Genomic DNA, 11,016 nt, shown 5'->3' with positions numbered 1-11,016 from the left:
TCGGGTGTTAAACAAGTGTGAGCCAAACAATTATTCAAGTTCGATTAAAGACCAGTCTAGAACTCGATTTACTTAAGATAGGCCAGCCCACTGTCGTGGTGCTTCACCTATGCTGATCGATCTTGATACCTAAACTCTCGTTTGGATCAAGATGCGACAGCAAGCAATAGAGGTCAAGTCCGATATGTTCACAAAACACCCTAACATCTACTTTCGCTGGTTAGGGATATGATGCTCATTCAAGTTATATCTAGCAACCTATAACACTTTTGATGAATAAATTAAACCTAGAATCAGGCACTAAGTGGTTAACTTGATGCAAGCCTTAAGAACAACAGTGAATGAAGACAATCGATTTATAACTTATTTATGTCAAGCTCACGGATCTAACACCCTAACACCCTAGACTAAGCAAGCTGACTACTCAGCCATGAAGAAAGAAAACACAGAGACAAATTTATAAAGCGACATGAAATATGACTGAAATAAAGTAATAAATCGAGAGAGATGGTCTTCTCCCTTTATAAAGTAGCAAAATCTCAAGTCTCAAACTCTAAGGTCTCGTTTCTTCTCCAAAAAATAGCGTAGTAAAATATAAAAAAAAACAGAAAAAGAAGTTTTATGGAAGCCACAGGCGGCTGGGAGAAAAAGATAGGATAATTAGGGCAAATCCCGTAATGACTTGTAGTTTCCTTAAAAATCTCTGTCGCTGGAACATGCACTCGGATTGCTCCGCTCTATCCAGAACAGTCATTCAGGTTGCTCCGCTATCGGGAACAGTCACTCAGACTGTTCCGCGTGAAAATCTCCAGATCGCATTGTGTTCTGTCCTTTTTGTTCCAGCTGGTCTATCTCCAATCCAATGCAACTCCAGACCTGTAATGACTCGAAAAAGACTAGGAAGACTCGATAATGACTTGAAAACCAATTAGAAAACATATATACAAGGTGCCCAAAACACCGTATATCAGAACTACTCAGACCTGGCTAAGCAATTCATAGCAACAGTTAAGTATAAAAACTTCATAGAATAATAATATAGATATCAATGGAGTTCCAATCACAAATTATAACTTTGGATCTTCTCTCCTATCTATCAATAAAACAATGAAACACAAAGAAAGCACACTTCGCCTCTAACATGGCGGCAAAGCTTATATAATTAGGGTAAAAACTCGTCAGGGGCAATCTTGTAAAATAGTGAAATCTTGGGCTTCAAGTTGGCTGTGACCAAACGGGCTTCCTGCGTGCTTCGCTGTCGATCGACACCATGTCTTGTGTATCGATCGATTCTATCTCTCCAATATCGACCGATAGTCGATCTCGATGGTCGTCTCAGGTGCTTGCTCCAAATATCTCCAAAATGCTCCAAAATCATCACTTATCTCCAAAACATTCCTGGTCTTATAAATATAATAAATAGACTCTATAATATAATTATTAGTAAAAACACCTATAAATTATGGATGAAAATTGGTCAAATCCATAGTCTATCAGCTACAAACTAAACCAAGCGGACGCAATAAAAGGATGGCCACTAAGACAGACATGAGTAAAGCATACGCCATGATGGAATGGTCGTTTATTGAAGCTGTTATGCGCAAGATGGGATTTTTGGAAATCTGGATAACCTGGATAATGCGTTGCATTACGTCGGCAAAATATAAAGTACTCGTGAATGGAGAGCCAAGAGGAAATATTGTCCCAGGTAGAGGCCTACGTCAAGGAGATCCTTTGTCTTCTTTCATATTTATTCAATGCACGGAAGCGCTCGTTAGCCTTCTCAATCATGTAGAGAGCCAAGGGAAGATAACGGGGATGCGCGTCACGCGCGTGTCCATCAGTATCCCACCTTCTCTTTGCTGATGATAGTATTTTCTTCTGTAAGGCGGAGCCCCGTGATTGTGAAGAAATAATGAAAGTAGTCAAGAAATATGGTAAAGCATTAGGCCAATATATCAACTTTGATAAATCCTCATTACTCTTTGGTAAGCGGATTAATGCAACTATTAGACAAGAGATTAAAAATGCACTTGGAATACAGAATGAAGGATGGATGGGAACCTACTTAGGCATCCCAGAAGATATTAGTGGTTCCAAGTGTAAACTTTTTGCATTCCTAAAGGATAAGTTAATGCATAGAGTGAATGGATGGACATGTAGATGGCTCTCAAAAGGAGGGAAGGAAATGTTGATTAAATCCATTATGATTGTTCTTCCGACATACGTTATGTCTTACTTTCCTGCTCCCATTGGAGATATGTGAAAATCTTGCAAGTACCATTGCTCAATTCTGGTGGAGTTCCAATCCACCAAAAAGAAGAATACAGTGGGCAAAATGGGAAAAAGTATGCTTACCAAGGGAGGAGGGTGGGCTGAGTTTCCGTATAATCCATGAGTTCAATCTGGCACTACTGACAAAACAATCGTGGAAGCTAGTTCAATATCCTGATTCACTGGTTCCCCGAGTCTTGAGGGGAAGATACTATAGTTTAAGTTCACCACTAAGAGTAATCTCTGCAAGTAGCCCATCATATGTGTGCACTAGCATTTTTTTGCTGCAAGGAAGCTTTTGTTACTAGTAATCAGACAAAAGATACATTCTGGTTATGATGTCAAGGTGTGGGAGGATTTGTGTATTCCAATGACACATGCTAGACCAGCTAACCCTGTAGCACCAGTTATGCATCCGAATATGAGAGTCAGCGATCTCATTAATCAGGAATCGAAAGATTGGGATGTTGGTTTACTGGAGAACTACGTCAATCCTGATGACATACCACTCATACGGAGTTTGGCCATAAGCTCAACTCATCGTCGCGATACGTTTTGTTGGATCTACACAAGGAATGGACAATATACGATCAAATCTGGATATTGGGTAGCTCAGAAATTATTAAAGCTAGAAGAAGAGAAGGAACTATTGGAGCCAAGTATCACTAAGCTTCAAGTCTTTGCTTGAAAGATAAAGGAGCCTAAGAATATGTGCCATCTTATATGGCAATTGTTAACTGGTCATGTGGCAATAACGAGAAACTTAGCAAGGCGCAATACGAAGTGTGATAACTATTGCCTAAGATGTGGAGAACTAGAAGAATCTGTAACATATGACATATTTGAATGTCCGCCAGCTCTACAAGTTTGGTCCTTATCATCAACTCCAACAAGCCCATGAATATTCCCAGTACCAAGCGTCTACACAAATATGGACTATCTATTCTGGAGGAAGAACAACATTATCGAACCAGAGCAAGACAAGGATCCTTATCCCTGGATTATCTGGTATATTTGGAAGGCTCGGAATGACAAACTCTTTAGGGGAATAGACAGAGATCCTCTGGAGCTAGTTCGACATGCAGAAAGTGAATGCCAAACATGGTTTAATGAAAACGAGATGGTACCACAGAGATACAAGATAACAATATAAGGAATCCCAAGTCATAAGCTTGGATAACATCTACTTGTTAGATGGATCTTGGACATCTTCTGCTCACTTTAGTGGATGTGGATGGGTCTGGATGGACAGTAGTGGGAATATCTAACTTATAGGGAAACGAAACTTCACTTGACGTGAATCAGCCTTGCATTCGGAAGTAGAAGCACTGCGATGAGAGATGGAGAACATGCTTCAACATCAACATGCCAGAACTTTAGGGCACACTGCAAGTAGCTGATTGCAATGATTAAGGAGCTTCATGCTTGGCCAAGCTTTGCAACGAAATTAGATTTCAGATTTCAGATTTCTTAGCCAAAACTGCTAGATCTTTCCATAGGAAGTTATTTTTTATTGGTTGTTTTATTCAGGTCTGGTTATCCATGTCACCTCAAGTTTGAGTAATAAAATGGTTGTTCGACGTCAAAAAAAAAAAAACGGAGAACAATGCCTACACAGTTCATCATCACAACTCTAACCATGTAACAATAAAAAAACTTGAAAAATAATGATGAACCCAAAACGCAAAATTAACAACTACAATAACCCTAACAAATACTGAGATAAAACAAGAACTTTGTATGCGCTATCAATACCCCTAGTAGTTAACAATAATTCTCATAATTTGTAGTTTAGTTAACAATAATTCTCATAATTTGTAGTTTAGTTAATAATAATTCTCATAATTTGGAGTTTTGTACTCCAATAAGTATAATCTTGGTTGAACTAATTTTTTGGTATACCATTGATTCATTTTCATAATCTTCCATTTTCATTCTCATGTCTTTGACTAAATACGACCGGAAAGTGTTTGCATCAGTCCACGAATACATCGTTAAATACTTGTTTTTAACAAATTTGAAAATTAAAAAAAAAGTCTTGTTACACTCTAATTATAATATATGATGCTGTGATGAGAAATTTGACATTAATAAAACCATACTTGAAATGCTATTCGAAGTAAAATATGTTTCAATATAAAAATGTTTAGAAACAATAACAATAGATCAAAGCTTTTAACTGGAACTACCGTTTAGCTCTTCCTCCATAACCACCTGGAGCAAGTTCTCATAATTCTTCTGCCATTGATCATTCATCTGTAGAGATTTCTTGTACTCAAGTTTCAATCTTTCCATCTCGATCTCCGTTGCTGCAGAGCCTTGTTGCTGACACCAACCAAGAACAAATAGAGAGTTGTGAAAAATAGAGTTTCCAGAGAAAAAAAGTGTTGGTTTTTTATAGAGACAGAGGAGACACAAACCTGAAGTTCTCTAACTTGCTCGTTGATAAGGTCGGCACTGTGGTAAGAGGAGTAAACAGGAACATCAGAAAGTGGCGGCGGGTCGACGATAACTATACCATCCACAGTATTGTCTCCTGATCTTTCGTATTTTTCCAAAGGAGGAGGTGGTAATGACGACCCATTTTTTTTCCATGAAGATTGTGCTTTGTTGGAATTACCAACAACCGTTCTTCTGACAACTTGAATGTTGTTCACAGGTCCTGTAAGGCAAAGCAACAAAGGGTTAGCTGATAATCATTTTGCATGAGTTGAACTTAAACAGAAGAAGATAGATGCTAAAGAAAAGATTACCTTTTCCATGGCTGAATGTACGAACAAGGCGACGTGATTTGGGATCCCAAACGCAAATCACACCATCTTCTGACCCAGAAATCAAAAGGTTTCCGTCTGCGCAATACGCTAAGCAAGTAACAGCTTTGCTGAAACGGAAAAAAAAAAACATCTTATAATCAAGAACTACTACAAGCTAATGCTCATAAAACATCTCATAAAAACCATACTAGAGGTTGAAAATGACTAGAACATAATCATATGATTTACAAGATGCATTCAAAGAAGTAGAGGGTACCCTTGTTCAGATACAGAACCAAGACTTTGTGTCGCATAGTCACTTGAGGAATTCATGGCACCAACGTAAATTTTGCTATCTACACTAGCAGCATAGAAAATAGAGCCGCCAGGGTCTAATGCAAGTGCATTGATGGCTGCAGGAAAGATGATGTTTCTCAACAATTTCCCCTTGGACAAGCTCCAAACCTAACCAAAGGCCGTGAATAAGAGAAGCGCATTCAACAAAATGCATATATAGATAATTACTAGAGTACCTTGCAAGTCCCATCTCCTGAAGCAGAAACTATAAAAGCATTGCAGCCACCATAGTCAATGACAATGTCGGTTACAGAAGTTGTATGCTCATTAAAATCGTGTTCATAGAGAGTGCTCCCTTGCTGCTGCCTCTGGAGATCATCAAACAGCCTAACTAACAAGCAAGAGTCAAAACAAAGGCAGGCAATAATACCTTTATACTTTAAAAAAAAAAAACAGAGGAATAAGGTTTAACCTTAAAAGAGACCAGACTCGAACAGAGCCATCTTCAGACCCGGAAACCAACAAAGAATCGTCTCCAGAGAAGACCAAGCATGTAACTGAACGGTAATGACCATGCCACTTCTTAAGCAGCTTCCCACTCGCAACCTAATCTCACCACTATCAAACAAGGCTTCATCACACAAAAAAAGTGAAATAAAAAATATAGAACTGCTACCTTACCTCCCAAAGAAAGATATCTCCAGAGGCTCCACCACCAACGATGTAAGTTCCTTCACTGTTAGCTGCAAGAGCCTTTACTGACTCCACGGGGAAGCTCCTCACTTCAACTTGAGGCTACAATAAAAAAAGACCATTTTTATTTTCAATCTCAAAAGAGAAAAAGGCAGATAATGAGAGGGACGAACCTTGTTCCAAGACCAGAAGAAAATCGAGCCAGAGGAACCGGATGCGTTACGGAGCTGAGAGGCGGCGAGGAATTTTTCTCCGACGGCGGCGAGACCGTGAGCGGGAGAGGCGCACTGCTTGAATCGGAGCTGTTCCGTTCCGGTTTTGATATCCCAGCTTCCGATTCCGCCGTCGATTGACGAGGACGCAATGACAGAAATCTCCATACCTATTCAGAGCAAGAGGTAAGATTGAAGCTCTTCTTTTTGTTTTTGTGTGTGTGTGGGTTTATGATATCAATTAGGGTTTATAAAATCTGTATTTCAATTAGAATAAAATAATAGTTTTGCGGGGTTTAAGCATTTCCAGTAAACATAAAGGGCTTCAATGTAAATGTCAATTAATTTATCATTTTATTGATAATACTAAACTCTGTTTTCTCGGCTTGTCCTATCTGTGACGTCTGTCCTTGGGAAAGCAATTGCTCCCGAGTCGATAAGCCAGTATTCGTGTTGGGGGTTGACTATCGTCTTTCAACGTCCGCTGGACAATAAATTAGACTAATTTTACTATGAAACTTTTTCTTTGTATAAATAAAAAAAGGGCTAATCTCCAAAATAGCATCTTTCTAAGTTTATATCACAAAAATAGCACTCAAAAACTAAAATGACCAAAATAGCACCTTTCTAAGTTTATCCTTTAAAGATTTTAATTTTTTTATTTTTCAAAATTTGAAATCTTATCCCCAAAACCTCATTTCTCAACTCTAAACCCTAAACCCTAAACCCTAAACTCAAAACCCTAAACCCTAAACCATAAACCCTAAACCCTAAACCCTACAATCTAAACCCTAAACTTTAAACCCTAAACCCTAAACCCTAAATCCTAAACCTCACCCTTTAACTCTAAACCCTAAGTTTGTGACTTTTGATAAAACATTAAGTGCTATTTTTATGACTTTTGAACTTGAGTGCTAGTTTGTGAACAAAAAGTTGATTTAGTGTTATTTTTGTCTTTTTTTCATAAAGAAATACATCTCTTTATTAAGGGGATTTTCTCTCTTTTTCATTTAGATCTAAAACACTTCTCATAAGGATTATATAGATTTTAGATTCACTTTACACTAGAAACCATTCTTGTAATGCAATCTTTGATCAATAAAATCTTTTTGATGTTCATTTCTCATTTGATTCTTTCAAGATTTCTCTTAAACCTCAAGAATCTAATCATTATCCTTAGATTCTTTATTGTATGATTCCAACAAACATCACCAGTATAAACATCGTTTTTGGGTCAAACAGTTGGCGCTAGAAGGAGGGGGTCAAAGAGAACTATCTTCAAAGCATATCAAACTTGAGAGAATCAAGATCTAATAAAAAAAAAAAAAGAAACACAATGTTGTCTTGTTTCTTCACCAATACACGGCTTTGGTTCTATGGAGCAAGAGATATGGACCATAACATGTCAAAGTTCGAAGCTTTCTTGAACTAACATGAAAGCTTTGCTTTTGATGTACCCACCAAAGAGCCAAAGATTCTCAGAGAGCTTGTCGTCTCGTCCCTTTGCTCGTAAAGAATTTGTGGTGCTGCTTCAGTCTTGATCCGCCGGTGAAGCTTCTGGAATCTGCCGGTGAAGTTGGCTCTGAGACACGACCAGACAGAGCTCGTCCACATAAGACCGAAAGTCTCAGCCTTTGCCGGAGAGAGAGCTGAGACTTTGACGAGTCCAATGGAAAGGCTGTGACTTTGACGAGTCCACTTGTTGTTGCGGCGTTGATGACTTGAGCTCAGCTCACGTCCTTGCGGTTGGGGACAAAAGAACTTCAAAGGTACATGCTTTCTGTCCGAAAAGAGATCTTTCTTGTGAGATTTTGATCGAACACTTGGTGGGCTAGTAATAAGATGAAGCAACAACGGTTGTTCCTCTCTTTGTCGACTTCAACCTCGACCTTGCCGACAAAAATCACGAACTCGACAACAAGACAACAAGCTTGAATTGAAACAAGTCGTTCATGCCAAACACCATCAAAAGAGAGCCTCAATTGGTTCTTTCTCGGCATCTTGTTCTTGGCGTCTCGTTCTCAGCTTTGTTAAAACAGAGTGTCTTCAACTTCTACGTCAAGATGCAAAGAAGGCTCAATTTAATTAAGCTCCATCACGGGAAACTGGTTGTCGGATCATAGCATAAGCACGACATGACATCTTCATCAAACTTGCCGACATAAGAAAGATGTCAAACAGTTACGAGATGCGCATCTCATCCTCGACAACTGAAACTTGGAGATGTTCTCGTCATACCATTCCCAGTCAATCACCTCATCATCTCGTCATCTGTTTCATAAGAAGCTATGAAGTTTCTTTCCTATTCTGTCAACAGCTTCAACAACAGTTTCTGTTTCACATCTGCTAAGTTCTGCTCCAAGCTCGAGACCAGATCACGACAATGACCACCTAAACCTACGAGTTTCAACAAAGCTTCGTCTTTGCTCAGAACCCACGACAGTAACATCTCTGGAGATGATATCACTGATCAGTAACATCGCAGCTCTGGTGCTAGTCGTGTTATCGTGGGTCCGATGTTTTTAGGCAAATCAACCTCCCTCCACCAAATCAAGACCAACCTTTCTCAAACCCTGCTCAGGCAACAAGACGACTAGCAAGAGCTCTCACGCTCTCTTTGACGCATCAAAGGAACGTTATCACTGCCTAGATGCTAGTTGACTTCTTCACGCCAAAGATAAGCTCCTATATTGAATCATCACATGCTTTAATCACTTTAAAATTATAGCTTTGGTTTAAATTATTAAACAGCTCATGAGCATTAAGAAAAAATAAGATTTGATGGCTTGCTTATCAGTCACATAAGACTTGATTATCTCTTTTGGTCAAACTCAATCTGATGATCATCATAGTTTTCTTTGTGAGCCAGAATCAATTGCGAGGCAGACATGTGACCGGCTCGGATCAATCTCTTGTCATTGCGCCACAAATGACAAGCCCAGATTCTGATTCTCATCACGAAGAGCTTACCACAAGCGGTACAAGCGGCACAAGCCAGAACGTTTCTCAATGTCATCACAGCCTGACGAACACACAAGCCAACAACTTGCTCGGCACACACGATCTCAACACGAGACTTCGGGTCGGCAATAGTTCGGTAAACTTGTATTTTAGGCACGAGTTTAAATTGAACTTGCTTGTTATTAGGCACAAATTTGCAGTCGACTCGCTTATCGTTAGACACGAGTTTACAAAAACTCGTCTTTGGCTAGGCATGAGTTTACAGAAATTCTCCTTCTACTAGGCACGAGTTCTCAGTAAACTCGCCTTTGTCTCAGCATGAGTTTAGTAAACTCGTCTTTCGCTAAGCACGAGTTTCAAGCAAATTCGCCTTTTACTAGGCACAAGTTCCAAGTAAACTCACCTAAATCGTCATAGGCATGAATGTGTCTAGCTAATTGTCTAATAAAACCCTATTCCTAAAATTCATAGAGATCGACTTCATCTCTCTACGAAATTGGGGGGGCTTACTGTTGGGGGTTGATTTACATCATCCCTCAAGGCACACTAGACAATAAATTAGGCTCATTTTACTATGAAGCTCTAGCTTCTTCCTTGTATAAATAAAGAGATACATCTCTTTATCAAGGGGATCCTCTCTCTTTTCCATTTAGATCTAGAACACTTCTCATAAGGATTATATAGATTTTAGATTCACTTTACACTAGAAACCATTCTTGTAATGCAATCTTTGATCAATAAAATCTTTTTGATGTTCATTTCTCATTTAATTCTTTCAAGATTTCTCCTAAACCTCAAGAATCTAATCATTATCCTTTGATTCTTTATTGTATGATTCCAACAAACATCACCAGTATAAACACCGTTTTTGGGTCAAACAATCACTACAAGAAAACACAAGTTTAAAGTTTTACGAGGGCAGTTTTCCTCGTGATTTCGTCGTAAAATCAGTGTTACGAGTAATTAGCGAGGAAACCCGTTTCGTCGTTATACGTTTGTCGTAACGCATATATCCTCGCTAATTCGTCGTAACATAGCGAGGAAATAATTTCGCCGTAAAAGCGAAGAAGAATATTTTGTCGTAAAGACCACGTAAAGCTTCCACGTAAGGACGTATAAGATTACATACCGTCGCAAATTCCTCGTAATTTTACGACGAATTACAGAGGCCCGTGTTTTTTTTTACGACAAAACAGCGAGAGATTACAAAGGCCCACATTTTATCATACGAGGAAGTTACGAGGAATTACAAAGGCCCGTGTTTTTTAGGTACGAGGACATTACGACGATTTCGCTTACGTGGAATTACCGAGGAAAGCTTCCCTATAAATATACCCGTAACTCTCCTTCTCAACCCACACACAAACTCCCAAATCACACCCTATCTCAAATCACACTCCTCAGGAAAATCCTATTCAAATTATAAATATTTGAAAAAAAAAGAAAAGAAGAAGATATTAGAATTCATGTGGGCGAGACTTACCATTATAATTGTTGGAAGTCTTGCCACATGTGAATCTGGTATCTTTCTCCTTTTACTGTTTTTTTCTAGTTTTTACACTGCGAGGTATTTACGACGATTTCGTCATACGTGGTATTTACGACGATTTCATCCTACGTGGTATTTACGACGATTTCGTCCTACGTGGTATTTACGACGATTTCGTCTTACGTGGTATTTACGACGATTCTACGTGGATTTAACGGGGGTCGCTTTCTTTATTTTTTATTTCATCGTTATATTCCATCGCTTTCTTACGAGTCTTTTACGAGGCCCGCGTCGTAAGTTCGACGTCGCTTTACGAGGAATTAACGAGTGTTATGTT

General features: G+C 38.9%; 1 protein-coding gene across 1 annotated transcript; it reads right to left on the bottom strand.

Moving 5' to 3' along the window:
• Window positions 1-4,307: 4,307 nt before the first annotated feature.
• Window positions 4,308-6,457, bottom strand: LOC106343208 (protein ROOT INITIATION DEFECTIVE 3-like). The gene is made up of 8 exons (XM_013782364.1): window positions 6,191-6,457; window positions 6,006-6,119; window positions 5,797-5,930; window positions 5,561-5,711; window positions 5,305-5,492; window positions 5,028-5,155; window positions 4,695-4,936; window positions 4,308-4,599 (listed from the first exon to the last, which is right to left on the bottom strand). The coding sequence occupies exons 1-8, from the start codon at window positions 6,395-6,397 to the stop codon at window positions 4,450-4,452; spliced, it is 1,314 nt and encodes a 437-aa protein (XP_013637818.1). The 5' UTR covers window positions 6,398-6,457; the 3' UTR covers window positions 4,308-4,449.
• Window positions 6,458-11,016: the final 4,559 nt, after the last annotated feature.

The sequence above is a fragment of the Brassica oleracea genome, chromosome C1 (assembly GCF_000695525.1).
Source record: "Brassica oleracea var. oleracea cultivar TO1000 chromosome C1, BOL, whole genome shotgun sequence".
In the NCBI taxonomy this organism is placed as follows: Eukaryota; Viridiplantae; Streptophyta; class Magnoliopsida; order Brassicales; family Brassicaceae; genus Brassica; species Brassica oleracea.
Note: the sequence above shows the minus strand (reverse complement) of the source record. Positions and strands in the feature narration are given on the sequence as shown.

Excerpts from the sequence above, each read along its gene's own strand:
- LOC106343208 (XM_013782364.1), bottom strand. The coding sequence starts at position 6,397 with ATGGAGATTTCTGTCATTGCGTCCTCGTCAATCGACGGCGGAATCGGA. Across the intron at positions 5,493-5,560 it reads CAGGAGATGGGACTTGCAAG|GTTTGGAGCTTGTCCAAGGG; the intron begins GTACTCTAGTAA and ends GCCTTTGGTTAG. Across the intron at positions 5,156-5,304 it reads GGTTCTGTATCTGAACAAGG|CAAAGCTGTTACTTGCTTAG; the intron begins GTACCCTCTACT and ends TTTCCGTTTCAG.